General features: G+C 45.5%; 1 protein-coding gene and 1 long non-coding RNA gene across 3 annotated transcripts in view; one reads left to right on the top strand and one right to left on the bottom strand.

Annotated features, from left to right (window-relative positions):
- Positions 1 to 20,851, bottom strand: part of ARID1A (AT-rich interaction domain 1A) — a 61,058-nt gene that overhangs the window by 19,169 nt on the left and 21,038 nt on the right. For both annotated transcript variants that reach the window (XM_040535126.1, XM_040535125.1), the window contains exons 2-4: positions 17,700 to 17,912; positions 16,543 to 17,004; positions 15,250 to 15,363 (exon numbers count right to left, since the gene is read on the bottom strand). In XM_040535126.1, the coding sequence (XP_040391060.1) occupies positions 15,250 to 15,363; positions 16,543 to 17,004; positions 17,700 to 17,912 (789 nt within the window). The remainder of the gene's footprint in view (positions 1 to 15,249; positions 15,364 to 16,542; positions 17,005 to 17,699; positions 17,913 to 20,851) is intronic.
- Positions 8 to 13,061, top strand: LOC121058948. Its single transcript, XR_005814400.1, has 2 exons — positions 8 to 6,808; positions 7,665 to 13,061. It is a non-coding gene; the product is annotated as an uncharacterized LOC121058948 (long non-coding RNA).

Below are 20,851 nucleotides of genomic sequence, written 5' to 3'. Positions count from 1 at the left end.
AAACAGATCAGCCAAAAATGAAGAGACACGGGGCTATTCTCTCATATACCATCAAGAAAGACTGCATTTCTCCCTTAGGCATACTACAAATTGAAATCAATGAACTCGGTTCATGTTATTGTCAGTAACGAAGGCTGCTGAAGACCGAGGTAACTGACGAATGTCTCTTATCCTGCTGCCTGTCTCTGAACCTGACAGCTCCCCAGCTGTTTTGCTGAGTGTTCACTGATGGTCCAAACAGCCGTCTAATTCTCCTACTTGCTTCTTTTAATTCAGTTTAGAGGCAAGAACTTGAAGAATGCATCAACAATACACACAGAGGAGGCAGTCCATGTGATCATGACTTGGAAGAGAAACGTGGCTCAGCCTCTGAACGACAGAAAACTTCTGCTTCACCATAATTAATTCATAAACCTCAGATGAGCTGGGAAACTACTCACTTGAGATGAATAAAAACAAACTAAATAGAGATTTAAAAGAAAATCATAAAACATTCTTCAGGGTTCCCACTTTCTTCAAAGGTAGCAAAAACTAGCAATTACAATACTAGCTTTTAAAGTTCAGCTTTTTTTTTTTTTTTGAAGGCAAGGCTAGAGAATGCCTCTCCTACTGCATGTATTCACCCTGAAAAAGAAAAGCACAAAAAGCCTAAGGAAATTGAAATCTCCAGTTGCCGCAACAGGGACTGCAAAGCTACAGCACCAAAATTCAGTTGGCAGGTCTGAGAAATGGTGATACGTCCAAGATAATTACGTGCAAATCCAAGGTGCACGACTGTCCTGGCTGCCTGATGCTAGGGTGCGTTGGCTACTCAGGGTTAGCCTGGAATACATGAATGAGTCCGCAACAGGGTAAGACGAGCAGGCTGTGGTGGAGTGTTTGAACAGAACGCTGGAAGTTTTAACTATTCCAGGGATTTGATCTCTGCCAGAGATTCAAAGGATCGCAGCAGGTAAAGAAATGGCAGACCAAAGCTTACCAGGCCCTTGCCCACCCTTCGCAAGTCTTCAAAGACTTCCAAGAGCAATCAGCTTTGGATCAGAAGAGCTCCAGACTGAGCCCTGAAGGCGTTTTAGATCAAGCTCCCCTGAACGGAATTCAGCTGACCAGCACAAACAGAGCCAACCTCATTTAAAACACCATAAAGATTGAGCCGACTGAAAAATAACTTGGACACCTTGGTCTCATTTACACTGACCAGACGATGCCCTGGTTAGCAGCAGTTCAGATGACATTTTCCCAGCTCTGTGCAATGTGGAAGGACCTCAGCCAGACACAGGACACCGCAAACTTATCAGCTGCCAGAAGCAAGAGCCCTATCGCTCCGTAACACCTGTCTGCCAGGTGAGGTGTGAAAAGGCTCTGAGAGCACATCCCCATTATCTAAGCTGGAGAACAGTACTTCGCATCTTGGGAAGGGGAAAACTGGAGTTACGGAGGAATAAAAAAGACCTGGGAAATATCCAACAACCTCATCACACTTGTTGGACAGAGACCTACACTCAGAAGGACAAAGGGGAGAGTTGGGCATCAGCTGCACCACTTTGTCTGCTGCAGTAGGGCAATCTTGTCCATTTTAACAGCAGAATTGGATCAAAATGCTGGCAAATGCCACATTTGAGCTGGAAATGCCGGTCACTTGATGGGAGGACTTAGTGCACAGTATGCCCTTCCACCCCTTCCATTACTGCTTCTGTTTGAGAGAGAATTTCCTGCACGACAGCCTCAGAGGTACATTTGCTTACTTATGAAGCATTATCTTCCTAGGGAAAAAAAAAAAAAGCTTTGTTTTATTTCAATGAAAGCTAAAAAAAAATGCAGAAAAAGCCTAAAAATAGTGTCTCTGAGGTTTTGCAATTTTCACTACCTTCCTAATGTAACACCAGAAGCATTGCTCATTTACGCAGCTACTTTTTTTTTTTTTCTTTTTCCCTGGAAAACTTTGTCAAACCCCACATCCCACTAAAGACACTATCTGAAGTGGGAGCAAAGAGAGAATTTCCAACATTTTGCATTAAAAGGCATCAACCAACACAAACAATCAAGAGCTGAACACTCTTCTCTCCTTTGCAATTCCCATTTAAGACTGAGATTAATCAGATTTAACTTCAGCTACTGGCATAAGATACACATCTAGGTTCCCCTCTAGTCAATGAGAGGATCAGAACACCTACAAGTCAATTCAGCCTGACCTAAAATTGTTTCTAGTAGCTACTGACATTTCCTTTAAGGTCCTTTTAGGCTAAATCATCAAACACATCCAAACACTGTTTTTATCATCACTGAAATGAAGCTGGAGGCCAAAACCCTCTGCAGCTTTAAAACCCTCACCACAAGCTCATGCAGTCCAGCAGTTCTGCTGGTCAGCAGTTAAACCTTCAGACCAGAGGGGCAGAGCTACTATCGCTATTTCAGTGAGAGATTTTTAGGCTCAGAAGAAAAGTACATTAGAAATGTACACCCAAGACAGCGTATGGGCATGAAAGGACGGGCACAGGGCAAGTATGAAAGGTGAAGCGTGCAAGTTCCCTTCCATTATCAGGAGCCTAAGTGAGACGCTTCTCCAAGTGGCAGAAGGAGTCTGCCTCCGGGATGTGGGGAGGTCACCGTCTGCTACGTGGTGTGAGTGATATCCATGCATGTCCCGGGCAGAATAAGAGGATATGATTTGGCAATACCAGGCCAAAAATATCTGCGATACATAAAATGAAGCAGTGTTAAAAACTGTTTGAATATTAACTCCTAGGTAACTAGATAACAATCTTTGAAGCTGATGTCGTCGACCCTGCCTGTGCATCAAAGCTTACCCTAAGTACTGCAAGTCATTTAAAAACATTCAGTTTTAATTAAGTGGGTTAATACGGGGTTGCTTCAGACATGCAAGCGAGGGCCTCTCTGCATTGCTGACATACCATCACGGACCTCACATATATGAGAAGTAAGCCTTCTAGCTTTCAGGCTTTGGATCAGACTCAGATAATCAGTTTAAATAAGTTAAAAATGAATTATGTGTAAACCTTTCTTGGATGTTAGGACATGTATGAATTGATACAGGACAGTATCACATAAACCAAGTAACTCACGAAGCAAATTTCACCTCTACAGATTTGTAAGTTTTATGAATCCCGATAATAAAGTCATTTCCCAGCAAAGAAATGTTCCAGCAGCACAGCAGCATTTTCTAAGTGTGTTATCCAGCAGCACTAAGTTTCTCAGAAGTGTGATTCCTGCAAGTGGAAGGAGAGAAGCAGAGACTGGAATGCTTAAGTGCAAGCAGCTAATCAGTAAGGAGCTGTTTTCCACCTATCAAGTTATTTTCTCAGGATGCCAACCATCAAGACACGGTGTTTTTCTAACTAGACCTAAAGGACACCCTCCAACTTTGATATCCCATTTATTCAAGTGCACCACAAACTGGGGGAAAGGAAATCTCTCAACCTCTCTGCAGACTGTTTTAACAACAGTTACAGCAGAGAAGCCTTAAAGAAAAGAAGAAAAAAAGGAAAACCTCGTTGCAATAATGGAGACCTGCTGCTGTCAGTGGGTTCTGGACCAAGTCCAAAGAGGAGAGGGCCAGCGAGGTTTTATTTGCCTCCCGCAGAGCATCAGGAAGAGACCTGGAAAGACGCAGCAGCACCACGAGAAGGGCTCTCCTCTTCCCTCCTCCTGCGAGCGCAGCCAATCGAGCCGAGACAGGAGGTGAGGCTCAACAGCAGTAACTCTGCCAACTTGAAGGAAACGTCAGGGTCTGGAGAATTTCCTCACGTGTTTCCAATGTGTTTTTTATGCATTTTATTGCTCATCTGCCATGCAGATCAAAAACGCTGGAGGGATTCCAACTATTTCACACAGAATCTCACACTCCAGGCTGGCTGCAGCCCCAAAGCCTGAGTTTCTTCACTTGAAATACTGCCCAGTGTTATTTTGGGATGTGACCTGATAGCGGAAGCCCACAGGGACCCTGAAACGATAACTGTTCCAGCTGCGATTGGTTGCCCAATCCTCACCGATGCCAGCATGGGTTTGTCAGTACTGCTGACAAACAAGGACTCAGCAGCTAACACCTTCTTTTCACACCACAACAAAACCATGCCTGAAATCACACAATCTGGTACCCAAAGGAGGGGGCAGGGGAGTTCATCTATCTCTGGGAGAGGGTTGCAAGTCCTGGCATGACCAACACGAGGGAGCCGGTTAGTTTGTGCTGGAAACAGCGAGGTTTCTTTTATACCAACAGGGGAACCACCATTTCGCTATCTGATACGAGCTCATTTGTTAAACAAACACGAAGATGAAACAACAAGAAATACTTCAGATCAAGGTAACAAAACCCCAGAGAACAGATTCAAGGCTCTGCTCCGGCCCACCCCACTGATCTGGAAGAGCAGGAAGACTGACCAGAAAGTAAATTGATCTCCTCACTGGGGACTGCGAGCTTCCTATGCTGCTCCCCTGCCCGTCCCCAAGGTAAGTGCATATGAAAAGTGTGGGGGAAGAGGGAAGGAGCGCAGTCAGGGCCTACAATCATTACACCTATCAGATCACTAGATAGCACTCAAGGAAATTATGAGCTGGAGACAAGCATGTGGTAGAGGTTATAAATTCTGCAAGGCCAGTTGTTTCCATAAAGATGCTTACAAGCAAGACCACAGCACAATGGCTAAATTTATTTCCCCGATTCTTTCTGAAAGGGAAAAAGCCTCTTCATTGCTTCTGACTAATTGGAATACCTACTTTTGATTCCAATTTCACGTTCTCTGCAGCTTACTTTCCACTCATTCAAGAACTACCGACACCTAAAATTACAAGCTTGTCCTCTCCCTCCCCTTTATTTCCACCCCCAGCATACCTCAAAAGTCCTCTCTACCACAAGAACGACACAGCTGACTGGCAGGCCAGAATCTCCCTGCTATTTCAGGGAAAACAGACTTGTTCCTCCTTCTAGAGTACAGACAACTGAATCTTGCATCTTATGCCCCACAGAGCAACACATCTCGTAACACCAAGTGGCCTGAAGACCTCACTGTGCTCCATCTAGCATATCCTTCAGGTGCACAATGACACCTCGTAAAGCTGACTTGAGATTTCCCCAGATCTGACAAGGGGTCCAGGCAGTGCCCTACAGCCCATCACCACCTTTCTATTTACAGCTTGCCTCTTTCAGACTGCTTCCCCAGTAAAAACTAGAAGCTGGAGTTGGGGAACACAACTTAAGCCACAGTAAAAACCCATTTAATACTTATTAGGATAGAGTAATCTCCATCTACAGCATCCACAATCTCCAAAGTTTTTTCTCACCAACAAACTGAACAGTCAGAAGGGAGTTTTTCAGTCTCCCAGCTGATCCTGCTTACCAGAGGCACACTGGAAAGGTCCCACACTCCTGCAGGCCTCACCTACGACCAGCTCAACTTCACCTGCCATGCTTTAAAACCCTGTCTAAACCCATCAGCACTTACCACCAAAAAGACATAAGTGACTGAGAAAGGGCCCTGGATGGGGACGAACATCGTTCAGCTCGCTCTGCTCTTCTACAGTCGTTAATGTGTAGAGAATAAAGGGTCAAGCTCTACGGGATTCTTCCAACACGTTTTGGCTGGACAAGAGACGAAGGGGAGGAGGAGAAGGAAGGATGCACGCACAGTGCGTTTCCAGCACAACCTCTCTCCACACCCAGAGCATCACCGGAACTCACAGCAAGGTCACAATCAGGGCCACTGTTGCCAAGTGTTCCGTTCGGTACGTGACAGGTCTGGGGGAGGAGCAGGTGGCAGGAACCAACAGCATGTATTTTTGAATTGTCAGTTTACCTGTTACTGATTCTGAGTTCATACCTGTGTGGGAACTATACTCATCCACATTTCCAAGCTACCAAAGACTAATCAAATAAAATCAAAATCTAGCAACACAAGCGACACACTTCTTTACCATACACAGCTTTCCTCCTCTGCCACGTACCTCTCAGTTTTTACTCTCTGAGGAGCTGAAGAGTTTGTTTTTAGTTTTCAAGGGAAAGATGACTTTCTCCTGGGTTAAGAAACAGGGAATGCCCAGGAAGATGCCTGCTGCAGTAGCATGAGCTGCACAGCGCGCTTCTGTGCTTTACGAGAGCTTTTTAAGTTTAAGGCCTTGCCTCTTCTATCCCTCTTCAAATAGGGCAAGGCCAGCAATGAGAAGGAACAAAGAGTTTCAATTATACAATGAAATGACTGGGTTTGGCCCCTCAAATTTGTTCTTAGAAGTTCAAACCCTGATCTGAGCAGTAATAGGGTTCTCAGGTTCTGCTTCATGCTCATGGAAAAAAGCGAAGATCCCAGTTACAAAACTAAGCATGCATAAAAACGTTCAGGTTCTATTATGTGCCACTTACTCATCCCAGGAGTCCTTAAACAAAGGACAAGTGCTAGGCTTTTACTACTTCAGGAAAAAAACACCAGCCCAGTAAAACAAGTATGAGGAACGTAACACTATCAAGGCTTCAGCCTCTGCTAGATGGAGTCCATATTCCCTGCCTTTATGAGGAGTTTAAGCTCCTCTCAGGCATCAGTGCTGACAATTACAAACCTAAGATGGGGACTAGAACATGCAAGAGAGATTTGTGCAGTTTCAGCTCAAAAAAGAAGCTGAAAAGCTCATTCTTCCAGGCTGGCTTTAGACAAACTGGTAGAAGCTGCTGGCTCTAGCTGCACTGCAGGAAAAAGAGCGTTTGGAAAGGAGGCTGTCAGGAGGAGGGGCTCAGCGTCACACAAGAAATTTTACTCTGATTGCAAAAATAAGCTGCTGTTCTAATCCACCTGAGTAAATCTAGGTGAGTCGGGTCATTTGGCAGAAAGCAGGTACAAAATCAAAAAGGGAGAAAGAAAGACGGAAGTGCTGCTGGCTTTACTACATTCCTGCAACGGGAGACCTTGCAAAACAGCCAGCACTGCTACCGCAGCAGCCATTGATTTTTCAGAGGTCGATACTCCACTCCCACAGATCTGCTCGGCAGGAGCTTTAATCACATCTACTGCTCCTACTCCGTGCCACCCCTCCTTCTCTTCCCCCTCCAAATAAAATTAAAAAAAAATAAAGAAAAAGGGGGGGGGTCCTCCCCCTCGAAACACTGACCAGATTAACAAATTTCATATTCTGCCTCTTTGGAGAGGAGAGATTCGAAGGCTGAGGTTGCAGCACGAAGTACAGAAGGAGTAACGTGATTCACGCACAGAACAAGATGTCGCTGAAGGGAAAACCCACCGTGTGGAAAGCTGGCGTTCCCACCCAGGGAGCGCTGGGTGCTCATCTCTTCTGCAGGACCCTGGGAAACACAGCAGCAAAGCCCCCCAGGAGATAGTTGCCATTTAACCCTTTGACAGCTGCTCAGCTGCTAAAAGTACTCCCAGGTTTATCTAACCACTGGTACAACAAAGCATTCAAAGCAGCAGTGGAAATGCTGAAGTTCTGCCTGACACTTTGGCTAGCGCAGAAGTTGGCCTGGCCATCCAGGAGCAGCACGCTGCAAAAAAAGGGTGAAACTTGAAGCTTCAACAGCGACGCCAACCCTGAAATGGGTTGCAGGAAAGAAGTATGCGTGACCCGGGCACAGTGAGCAGTGCTATCACAACATCATCAGAGGATGTTCTCAGCAACACTGATTTTTCTACTATTTTTTTTTTTTGAAGGGTGCTAGGGATGCAGGGGAGCGAGAGCTACAAGTTGACCACATCAATCAGAAAGGCTGGTCCAGCACCAGGCCCTGGGAAGGAAAGTGCAAGTGAGAAGCTAGTATGGGTCTCAGGTGACAGACCACAACCTGTTTATTTAAAGAGCCTTTGTTTTTCTTCCAGAGTTTTTTTTTGTGTTGTTCTGCTTCGGTCTGAAGACAAAGCCCAGATCATACAAGAAGCTCAATCCCGTAAGAGGCAGGAAGCTACCCTCTTGTTGCCAGCCGTAAGGATATTCCAACTCCCCAGCAGTGCTTCCTCTGGAAGGCACTTTCCAATCTCTGATGTGTTCAATTTAGACTCCAAAGCATTTAGTCATCTCAGCATGTGATTATGCCACCATGCCAACCACAGGAGCTTGGGTGGGCAAAGAAATGCAGCAAAGGCAGGAGTTTGAAATAATTAAAAAATTTAAAAGGCCCCTGTTAAGACCAGTACTTCAGATTTCAAAACAACTCCGCTTTTAGTGTTATCATCAGCCTCTGTGAAACAATTAAGAGTGACAGAATCCATTTCTAAAAAAGCGTAAAGAAGAAAGATTTTAGGAGGGAACGAGATTTGTTAAGGCACTGGATATTTGCAAGCCTGATGAATCTGGCAGTGCCCTCGCTGGAACAAGCTGGGAAGAGACAGCCGAAAGCTGGCAGCTCCCTCCGAACGGTGCTGCACCTGCAGGGAGACAGCGATGGGGCGACACGAGGGCTATGGATAAGCCCCCCCGACACCACCAGCTGGGGTGGTTCTAGGGAAAACACTTTTGTCCGAGAGCCTGTCTGAAATACTGCACCCAGGTACCACTGACCTGGATGGGACAGAGAAACTGAAGAGACGTTTAAAAGGACTGAAGGCAATTCTGCTCTTGCCCTGGCTCAGAGCAGCGAGCGTGCAGGGGAAGAGGTAAGCACAGCCATGGCAACCTGGCTCATGCCACGCACTGACGCACACCCACTGCCACCCTCAGGGTCAGGGGTTGCCAGAGCAGTCAATGCCCAGAGATGCCACTTCGTTTCACTTCAGGAATTTTTTTTTTTTTTTTTTTTTTTAATAAACGTTTCTGTTTTCCTCAGCGAGGCTTGATTCAAACTACAATAAAACACATTTACGCAACTCCTCCTCCAATTACCACACAGGCCTCGTTTGAAATCTCAGCGCGAACCTTGCACCCCCAGGGACACGGGCACAAGCCCGTCCCAGCTGCGTTGCCACCGCCAGAGCCCTGGGCCCACGCCATGCCTTGCATTCGAGAGCCACATGGAAAGCTTTCTCCACTGCGTTTGTGACTGTGCACATCTCTGAGACAAGTCAATCCAGAAGGCCGAAATGACATTACTAGGAAAATGATCCCAGTGAACTGAAAGCACAGGTATGGCAGCATTTAAAATGAGCGCAGTGCTGTCAGGCGAAGTTAAACGCCTTCACTTATCCCTGTAACCGCCCCACGCAGCACACGAAGGTCAGGTCAGCACCATCCCTCCCTCCCCTGCACCGTTTGGGATCTCCAGCAGGGTTAGGTTGCTTCCAACGTCAGGCTGACTGAGGCTTCCGCACATTTTCAAGGGTCTCTGATAACACCAGCTCAGCAGCAAAAAGGAAGTGAAAGGCTGATTTCCCTACCCTACAACAGTGAGCTGCTTGAAAGCGTGCTTAGAAGCAGAGGGTCATCTCACGAGGCGTGTGCTTCAGCACTTACGGTGCAAGAACGCTCTGTATTTCCAGGGGATGCGTGTGACTGAGAGCACAGACTATTGTTTGGGATCCAACATCAGAACTGGTCATCCTACAGCAATTTCCTGATTAAACGCTGACCCGCCTAGTCCCTCCAGCTGGGCCTAAACCCGGCCTCGGGAACGTACAGGGCCCGGCTCCTGAGCAAGCTGCGGCCGCCGTCCAGGCCCTCCCCGCCGAGATGGCCGCTCCGTGCTTCCGTTAGGCCTGTAACCGAAATCGCTCCTGAGAAAACGAAAGGTTCCAGTTAGGGGAATCTGTGTAAGGCGTACAGGCAGGAAGCAGAGCTGAGCCGCTAACGACTAGAATAGAAACAGGAAACGAGCCCGGCATCGAGCATAGCGCAATCTGCTGCCAGCGCAGGCTCCTGTGAAGCCGAGCTGCAGCAGCGGCCCAGCGCAGTGTGATTTCTGAAGGGACGCTTCTTGGCTTCGCCAGGGGGAGACGGCGAAGGCAGAGGGTTTGGTGTGGCCCAGAGAGGCCCGACAGATGCACCACGGGGTGGGGAGCTTCCTCCTGAGCACCAGGTCAGATCAGCTCGGTTCCAGCCCGGAGGAAGGGGTGGGAGGAGAGAAATTGCCACATGGACAAATAGCAGAGCGGCCCTGAGAAGCAGGTCAGACGCACGAAGCATGTCACTGGAGTGGCTGGAAGATTAGGGTAGCTCTGCAAGCAGCACTCTACACTCTGCATCTGTAAAGGCTAGTAGCAAAATTAAAATTAATTATAAAACAAGCATGGCCTTCTTAAGAAACCACACAAAACTGATTGCCAAGATCGCACACACCAAGAAAAGCTTAGACAAAGAAGCCCTGGTCAGGATAAAAAATGTTTTAAATTCCCCGTATACCATAACTGGGGATAGAAACCTTCCCATCAGCATAAACTGGAAGGCACCAATCTCTCCAGTACCAGTGTTTCAGGTACTGCACTCCTTGGGGCAAGCCTCCAGGTGCTGATGTGTTCATCCGCACACCCACTGCGATGCCCAGTCACCAGAGCTTGCAACTCCCCTGCTTCGAAATGCATACACCACTAATCCCTCTCTCAAGGCAAGTAATAAGACAAGCTCAGAAGGCCAAATACAAACCAAACATAAGCAGGAAGTCCCGTATGGGGGGGAGGGAGCGACTGAAGTGACCAAGAGATTCAACTATAAAAGTTTCTTTTCCCTTCCCCCAAAAACAAATTGCCAAACTGAAAAATATTAAGCTCAAAGAATTTTTAAGAAAACATTCATTTCCTGGGCTGCGCCTCCGTCCTCATCCACAGCAGCTTTAAGAGAGTTTTTCACTGTATGTCAGGCTGTTGCATTGGTTATTTCCAGGTCAGGGGATGCAGCTGACAGAGCTCAACTTTATTCCACTTCAAGTACCTGCAGAGTGCAAGCTGAAACGACCACCTTGTAAAACTGGCAAATCCAAACAGTGCTTTCCTGACACCCTGCAGCATGTCCAGATTCAGAAACTACTTGGCTTATGAGGAAGAAGTAATCAAACAAAAAATACCCCACGACACTGGGGATGTTCACAAGAGTCACTTCTCTACCAGCAAGAACTCAGCAGCTTCGTTTCTCTCCCTTCCCATAGTCTAATTTTGCTAAGTCCATAATGCAAAAAGTCCAAGACCAGAACACACGTTCAAAAGTTAAACAGACCAGGAATTTGTTTGCAGTTGGTTATACTCCTTCCTGCCATTGATAAGACGCTTTTCAGACCTGAAGTTGGTGATGAACCAAACTGAAATGCAGCTAAATGAGAAACAGTTTGCCAGCAGTGCAAAATATTGAGATTAAAATGATTTCCCACTCCACATTGAGATGAAAATCAGTTGCCCAGAAAAGGAATGGGGTTCCTCCCTCAAGCTACACAGTAAACTGACCAAAGCCGACTAAAGACATTCTGTGACTGGAATTCTGAAACTTCTGTACAAGCTGCCCCAGTTTGCTTCATTATGCATTTACTGCAACAAAAATTCAAATGCAACCTTGCTATTTCAGCACCTCCAAAACCCTGCCAGTATCTGCCCTCCTGGTTCAGCCAGAAGTCCTGCCCCAAGCAGAACCCTTCCCATCAAAGCACTGCTGATACCAGTGTGCCTCACACAAGTTTTGGTTTCTACAGATAGAAAAACTTCACTAAAGAAATCGCAGAAAGTCCAATGAAAAGCACATACAGCCAGTATATACTGGTAGCAAATCAGTTTTGCTCTATACATGGCTTTTAGGGCCAATCTGTTAAAGGTCCTAACACCACAGTTATCAACTTCTGTGGTTAGGAAGGTGCTAACAGCATGGCAAGCACTGTCTCTGTGCTCTACTCCGCATCCACTTCAAAGACACCAGGAACCTGTAGTTGACTCCTTCAAGGCAGAGACCAAGGCAACGTAACACTCTGCTCCACGTTGCACAAGGAGATACGAAATTCCTTCCAACAATCCCAAAACTCCAGAGATTTCTGCAGCAGAACTGACTTCAATCCAAACCCAAGTGGACGCCCTAGCACCTTGTTTGCTTCCCCTGTACCTGTTACCAGAGCATCTTCAAAGCCTAAGCAGAAGGTAATTAATAGTTAGAAATATTTGACTTCTACAGATTCTGTATCCAAGCCTCCAAAGGTAGAAACACTGAATAAACTGGATATAACTTGCCAAGAAGAATTCTTTGCTGAAGAGATGAGACTAGGGAATCTCCTGGGAGAGTAAGATTTATGCTATGGATTACTATTCCTCTATTACACCCAGACACAAAAGACTACACTTCACTTCTCCCATACACAATTGGAATCTAAGTTTAGTTTAGCTGCAATCCTGACAAGAGATTCCCTAGGGAAGCAGCAAATTCTTCAGAGAAATTCTTCATCCAGCCTACTACAGGAAAAGAGTACCAGCCAGGACACTCGTGTGGATGCATTACTCTTTAAAAGACATCAGCACATTCACACGGGCAGCAGCATTCTCCCCCAGTGCAGCAGGCACAATCTTCAGAAAGGGAACAACAAACCAAGGAATACTTTAGCTAGAACAGCCTAGTAACACCAGCAGAAATAGAAGACCAGACATTTTGCTACTTACAGATGTTCAGACAAAGCACTAGAGCAATCAGTAATTTGACTCTTCTGCTGTTAAAAGTCTTAATACAGGAACACAGTCAGAAAAAAGTTTAGTTAGGGACACAAAAATCACTGCCAGGAGGATACCCTGAAGACCTCCACCCAGAATGATCAACGTTGCATTTCTCAGGCAGATCCTAACAAACCAGCAAGATCTGACAGGAGTTGAACAACTTGACCACGTTGCCAAACCAACACTTAACATCTCTAGGAGACCACCACTTCCTGAAACGGTGACAGTGTCAGCCAAAGATATATTCCCACTTTTACTGCTTGAAGTTCCGGCATTAATACGATGCACAGTATTAAATGTGTAAAGGCTAAAGTCTCGTAAAGGCACTGGGTACATAAATTTAACACTTCGTAAATAATTACCTAAAAGCAACAACCTCCTTTTCCTCCTGGAGCTGATCTATGTTTAATTAAAGATGATGCATCGTACGATTTGCCCAGATTCCAGGATACCCAGTGAGCTATTCCACAGTGCCCACGGAGGCTTAGAAGAGGACTCAGAACTCCACAAAAAATTAAAGACCCACAAACTAACTGCGCTTCTGTAAGTTATATATAATAGCAAAACAGGGATCTAGGAATCCCCTTGACTAGTATAAAACTTTCTAAAACAGACAGAGTGAGCAATATAAGGAAGATAAAAGAAACTGATAACACCCTTCCAATGCAGCTTTTCTGCTTCTAAGCTTCCCCAGGCCAAGTTTCGTGCAAGACACTGATCACTGGAACAAAGAGTTGACTTCCGTACACCTCAGAGGTCCTCTTTACACCACTCCACAACATCGCTGTCTGATGCATTCTCACTTTACAAACGGGTGCTGATCTTGCCCTACAGTACCCTAATTAGAGGGGCAAAGAATTATGAAGCACGCGTAAGAACAGAGGTGAGTTTTTCTTCTTGCAGGGAGTTTGTGGTGTTTGCTCGTTGGTTTTTTTTTTTTTTTTTTGGCTTACCGAGGAAGAAAAGGCCTGAAAGTATACTAGGGTTAGGTGAGCTAAACACTGCTTGTTTTCTTAAACGATAATTATTTGGTGATAGTCAGAAAAATAAGATGACTATGAAGTCCGTTTAAAACAGAAAATAAGCTTTACAGCTAGCAGATTATAAAAGCTGGACCAAATTTTTGTGCCCTGGATTTCTTTTCAGAAAACCTCTGAATATCTGATTAGAAATTAGTGGACACGTTATCATTTAAAACTTTTAAACTGGATAAAATTCCCTCTTTTCTAAGTTTTCCCTCACTCCTACGGCAGAGATGCGTATCTTTTCTTAAACTGCTTGGGAAAAAGGAAAGCTTGAAAGGGGCCAAACGCATTAAACCACAAGGTATAAAAAATTCCCACCGGTGCTGAGAAGGAGCCACTTCTGCTAAGCAGAGCAACTAATTCCTATAATCTGAGTCAGAGGGCGCTGATTGGTAGGATTCATGAAGGCTCTATCAACAATGCTACTAAACAGGACTTCCCACCGTTCAGCGCTAGAGCAATTTCTTCAATTACTTCAGCGGCTTCACTTTTCCTACATTCTTCGCCAGAAGATGGGTCACATGGAAGAACTTGTGGAGAGGCAGAGTGGAAAGAAACATGCTATTTAAAAGGATTTTTCCCCAGGCCTCAGAACAAATTAAATCTTTGTAATCTAGGTCCAAAAGAAAAAAAAAGAAGGAAAAAAAGAAACAACCCACAACTACTCCCATTAGGTGGTCAGAACTAGAATCACTTTGTATTTTGGGTGACAATTTGTACCCACAATCCAAAGGAATTATTTCAAGGGGCTCACAACAAAGCTGTTCTCATTGCTGAGAGCAAAAATAACTTTGCTGTATACACAGCTCACTTTCCTCTGACCAATCCAACTGCAGCTTAGAAAACAGACTTAGCCAGTGGCTAAATAAAAAATAAATAAAAAAAACTCACTCACTTCCTACTGGTTACAAGTGAAAGTAACCAGCAAAAATCTGAATTCAGCAGCTCAATACTGTTCTTCTAAGTCAGAGGCACAGAGAGACTTAAAACTTAAAACTTCTAACCTTTCTCCATTTTCTTCATGAAGTTTTAACCCAAAATTGAACTATTCTGGTCCAAAACTTACTGGAAAACTAGGCACTGATCTTATACACAACTGTTCACTGCACCTTCAGCAAGCAGATTCAGGATGCAAAAGAAAATATAACTCTTCATCTATCAGGGAAGTCTCTCTGACTGAACTTCCTCACTCCAGGTATTAATAAACTTGTCTTTTCCACCAACTGTTAAGTCAGAATGGACCAAAGAAGCTTAAATCAGCAGTATGAGGATCCAATAACACAGAAAGGGAACAGCTCTACCAGCCCTTAACCACCCATCCAACAGTGGGAACAATGGACTAAAATAAAAGTGAAACACCTTTGCCTGAAGGTCAGAACTTACTCTAACAGTAGCCAGGTATTTCAGACACTATGAACAGAAAACTCAAGAAATCTTTTAGCTAGAACTTACAGACCAGAGTACCTAGGGTTAAACTTCACTCTCAGATCCATTCCTTTTGTAAATTACATTTAATCTCCAGTGGGAAGCCAGAAGCTAATGACTTGGTAAAAAGCACAGGCAGCCTCCATCATTCCCATTTCCATGTGGAATACCACCAGTGCTAATTTATCCTGCTGTGCTTCTGATTGCCCTCACCCCATTCACTCCTCCAACAGCTCACCACTCACCGGCAGGCTAGAAGGTCTGGACTGAAGATTCAAGTTCATGTCTTCTTGCCCTTTACTGGAAGCCATTGAGGGAGCAGATGATGCCTGCGACCCAAATGATTCTTGAGATAACTCCTGAAACATCAAGACACACCAAATAAAAACACAGATGTGAATAAAATAAAGGCTCTGCTGGAATCACTCTGATGTATTCTCACACTGTGGAAGAATTATGTACCCTCGGTGACATTTGCCCAAAACTGGAAATAGGGCAGTAAGGAGTTCAAGCCAGCACGCCTACCGCTCCACAGGAGGATAAACGTTGCTGGACTACCATAGTGACTGTTGGAAGTTGAAGTTCAAACCATGACAAAACAATAATTATCCAGCTTTTCCTTATTACAGACAGATCCTGAAGAACAGAGACTGGCCTGGGAGACTGCCCACTTGGCTTCTCAATCTTCTAAGATCTTACAACAGCTCTAAGTACTTTATTACACAAACACGGCAAGTCAATTAAAATCTTCAACTCTTCGTACGCTACCTTCAATGCACTGAAATGTTTGCTGAAAGGTCCCAGCTAGCTTTTCACACGACTATTAAAATAATATTAAACCTTGCTGAAAATAAACACACTGGGAAAAAAAAAAGATTGCTTCATGATCTTTATCTTCAATTCCACATGCTTCATGTTTTATTCCTCCTCCCTAAAGCCAAGTTTTACATTTAAGAGCAAACTCTCCCATCTATGTGTCACTCCACAAAACGTCTTTTATTGGCTCAATTTCCACTTGTGCTGCCATCTGCAAATGTCTGTGAAAAAAACTCCACCCAAGCAGCAAGGAACCAAGGAGCTTTCCCATGCTCACTTCCTCTGCGTGATCAATACACCTCCTGAAGTCTTGGACTGAGATAGAAAAGCACCAGGAAACAGGTTTTTTTTGTAGACTCAGAAATGCCCTGTTATTGTGCTAATCCAAGTAGCTCTGTAGACCACCTGGAGATCTTCCAGAGACCACAGTGTAAAAACCATGCCAGTATGAAATCCTTTAGACCAGTATTGCCAATCAGCAGCATTTACTCAGAACTAGTCTTCAAAACTGCAGTGTTACCGCGGCTCAGCCTGTTACCACCATAACATCTCTGTAAGATACAGATCTAGACACAACAGAGAAGGCAGCACATCTATTATCGCAATCATTCCAGCCAGCTTGCTGACGCGTAGCTCAACCGACTAACGCACAAAGAAAACGATTCGCCCGAGTTTCTTAAGAAAACCACTCGCAGAAGGAACCAAAGCACGAGCCAGCCTACCTGAGGAGGGGGGAAGCGTTGCTGGGAATATGCAGACTGCTGCTGCTGCGGCTGCGACTGAGGGTATGAAGATGACTGCTGAGAAAGAGCTGAGGAAGCTGTCTGCTGAGTTTGTTGCTGCTGCTGGTAGGGCGACTGTGACTGCTGCTGGGAGTAGGGAGGCTGACTCTGTTGATGCTGCTGGGCTGTGGACTGCTGCTGAGGATATGGAGTTGGGGACTGCTGATGGGGCGGCTGGGACTGCTGCTGAGAATACGCAGGCTGCGATGTCTGAAGTTGTGGAGGTTGAGACTGAGGCTGTTGCTGCTGCTGATAAGAAGGCTGAGAGTGAGGGGTCTGGGATGGAGGCTGCTGAGAATATGGAGGCTGCTGCTGCTGGGGATGAGGGCTTTGCTGGTTGTAATATGGAGTCTGGCTTTGCTGCCCATATGCACTGGGACCCTGCTGTCCATAAGGCGGAATCTGCAGAAGAAGAGGGTAGAATTATACCGGTTAAGAAGCAATTTTAAGTACGCACACAAATTAAGATCATACTCAAGAAGCAACAATTTAGAGCGCTATGCAGAGCAGTTAACTGGGAAGGTATTGGAAATGCCACTACCTATGTAAGAAAGCCTCCCAGACAATATCGAAAGTCACTTGTGTATGACACTATCGGTTAGTAATAAATTACACACCATAACTAAGTTTTTAGGGATTTGACACACTTCAATGACAGTAATGTTAAAAGAAAAGAAGGCTTGCTCCAGAAAAAAAGGACAGCCTTTTAAATCCTGCCAACAGTCCAACAGGAGCCACTTGGTTTACTTAGTGAGCCACAACTGACCTGGAAGTCATTTCCAGTGTAAGGAACAGCTTTGTCATTAACAGAATACAGTGGTGTGAGTACCTTAGTCCCCTTCCTATTTATTTTTTCCTTGGTTCTGATTCACTGCTCTGCTGCTACCTCTTGTTTCAGTAAGGCTTTCACAGATCCTCATACATGGATCACACCTGGATTCAGGTGTGGTGCAACATATAGCCTAAAGAAACGTCATTTTACCTAAGCAACTGATTCCAACCTGGTTGAAGGTGGTCCCTTCGTTAGGCACGGTACTTTGCTGCTCTTCTGCCTGCCCCTGCTGCAAACAGAGACTAGAGAAGCTTGGGTGCTCTACCTGCTGTGCATACGAGATGCTGCTCATTGTACTTTGCGTCCTGCTTTGCATTCCCATGGGATATCTCTGGGGAGTCTGCGGCCCGTATGGCTGTCCAGGATAGCCATGTCCTTGCTGTGGCCCCGCCTGAGGTCCCTGCTGTTGTGTGTATGGGTTGTTTCCTCCATATGGCTGAGGCCTCATCTTCCCCATCTGATCCATTGGGCTTGAAGGCTGCAAAGCAAGTTGCGACACATGATGTACATCCGGCTGCATACAAGAATTGTTCCCAACCTCCAAAGAACCCCCAGAAGAAAACTTCAACAAGTTGGTGCAGAGAAGCAGAAGCCAGCCTGCTCCTTCTCAGGTGCTACAACCCACGGTTACATTCTGAAGTACAGCACGGTTCCTGCTGCCCTTTCAAACCCACAGACATTTCACAAAGAACAAACCCAATGAGAAGTCATTTTATGCTGACAGATCTCCTATGGCCAGAGGACAGAAAAAAGGCAAGAAGGATCACTGAGATGAATTATCAGTGTGAGTGGCTTTTCCCCATGGCAGGCAGTAGTTTAATGTCCAGATATTCCACAACAAGGTAAATTTACGCTGGAAATTTAAATATTTGCAAGAAATGCTTCTTCCTTCACATTTAACAAGGTCTCCCAAAACACTACAGGCTGTTAATTTACACTTGCGCATTTCAATTATTCCACGTTGATGTAGTAATACTGAGTAGCGCTACTGATGTTCAGTGTTCAAGACTGAAGTTCTGTGTTTTGATTTTTAGCAAGAGCTTTGTGTCTGCTGCCTTTTGTATAATGCAGGTTTCAAAATCAAATTTCTTTAGATGCATGAAAAAAACACTGGTCAGCCTTGAAAGTCAAGGCCCTGAATTTTAGAGCAGACATCATGAGATGAGCAAGTAAATGCAACTTTGCTAGGACTTCCTCATCTGCACCACCTCTGCCTGAAGCCAAGACATAAGAACAGTCAATCAAATTTCCTGAAAATACTACAAACCTCAAAAACACAGCCCTTCTACCTAGGCAGTTGCATTACCACACTAAAGCGAGGTCTGCCTTCAGCCTGATTTGGCGTAGCGACCTCTAAATGAATCCCAGCCGCAGTCTTTAACCTCCATCACTTGGGCTGAATAAGCACTGCTCCCTGATCTCCCGATGACCTAACTAATACCAATTAGACGTTTTCCACCACATCACCATGACAATGGGCTCTCTATTACACCATTCCTTCCTGTAACTAGCCCTAGGGTGGTATTTGTACGGATCCACCCTCTCTTGCCGAGATCAGGTGCTTGAGGAGTGGCACTACAGGCCTGCACAAGCAAATATCGCACAAAGCCAGCTCCTGCTGGAAAGCTGAAAGAATCCCAGACACCAGCACAGTATTTCGGTTATGCTTGCAGAATCTGCCCTCCTAGGAAAAAGTTCGTGCAGTATGCTACACTTCAGAAAATCCTACCTCAACAGCCAGCACAGCTTGAAGTCCCAACACGCAGACCCTGAAAACATTTGTTTGACCAGCTGTCTGCTACTTCGTGCCTGCCAGGCAAGCCACACAGCACCATGCCCACGCCAAAAAGAAGTGAGTAGGGGCACAACGGGGAGTTAATGGCGCTCTTGTGGGCCACGGGAGGGAATTTCACGGGGAGGGCAGGCGAAGCACCCCACTTTCGGCAAGGTGGTGTGACCCGCTCAGCCAAAAGCAGGCTCCCCGAGAGCAATTTGCACCAACGTGGCACAAATCGATGAAGAACGAGATCCAAGCCCCCTCCTCCCCTCCCGTTCAGATCCAAACACCCCTCCAAACACGATGTTTGCCATTGTACAGAAGTTGCTCACAGACAACCATGTATGTTGAGCCAATACGATTCTCTCCATCAAGACATTTTTACAGAGAAACATGCCCTGCTACAGTCCTTTGTGCTCATTTTTCCCCCGTTTTAGTCCATACTAAAACAGCCCTGGAGAAGTTCATGGTTTATGCCGAGGTTACTGCAGATGCTACTGCCAAGGAGCACAGATTGAGGCTGCAGTGCCCTGGAAGAAGCCCGGAGGAGCACTGCATCGCTCCCGGGAGGCCGTACCCCTCCACACAGGGGTTCTGCAAGCTCTGAAGAGGAGCTTCCATTCATGGGGACAGAAAGGAAAAAAAAAAAAAAAAAAAATGTAAAAAGGCCTTGGAGTGCTTCAGTCTGAATCCTCAGAGCTACGCTGACTACCTCCTGAATGGGAACATCCATGTGGAGCTTTAATACACCCTAACGGATGCAAATTGCGTTTACATCTTCCAAGCAATTGTCCCGAATGCTTCCCAAGCTTGCCTTGTGGGTACCACCTCAGATTACTGACATCTTTTCCCTCCCCACACTATCTTCTTTGGTATGTTAAAACAGTACCACCAGGACAGCTTCCTTGCCCCTAGCCTTTGTAAGTAAATGCTCTTTCATCCTACCCCCAAAAAACAGGGGCTGTGCCTTTCTTCTGCTACCTGCTCAAGGGCAACTTTTGGTTCCTGAACATTTCATCATCTTTTCCATTGGTTACTTGTTTCCCCCTAGTAGTTACCTCATCTTCACAGCTCGCTAGCAAAAGCAGCTTCTCAAATACATTCTTGTTCATTTTCTTTTCTTTTTTAAGTATGCACACACCACACGCTGCCTCCTGTGCACAGATTTTCTTGTCTGTGGTCACCCACAAAGCTAATCAGATCTTCAGGAAGGACAGAAACAAGGTGAAGATCCACTTTTCCATGACTTTTACAGGAAGCATGACGACTGTTAAAAAATTTCAAGAAACATTTGGAACAGTTTATAGAGCCATTAAAAAAAAAAGAAGAAAGAAAAGAAAAAAGCAACCCAAAACACAAAACCCAAACATATTTCCAGGATGTGACCAAGTCGTCACCCTGATGGCTCAGCGTGGGAGGACTCGACGTGCTTCCAAACTGCGTGGCTTTGAACTGCCGCTCTCCTACGAGGCCTAGCACCCAGAGATGCTAAAAACAAACACGAAGAGCATCACTCCCCATCGCAGCCTTATAAGTAAAACTCTATAAGCAGAAGAAAAGTAAATGCCAGTTGATTTCCTCCAACAAAGGAACAATAGTTCATACACGCACCCGACCTGTTGCAAACAACAGGCTAACTT

Source organism: Cygnus olor, chromosome 23, assembly GCF_009769625.2.
Source record: "Cygnus olor isolate bCygOlo1 chromosome 23, bCygOlo1.pri.v2, whole genome shotgun sequence".
In the NCBI taxonomy this organism is placed as follows: Eukaryota; Metazoa; Chordata; class Aves; order Anseriformes; family Anatidae; genus Cygnus; species Cygnus olor.
The sequence above is the reverse complement of the archived record's forward strand: the minus strand, read 5'-3'. Positions and strand labels throughout refer to the sequence as shown.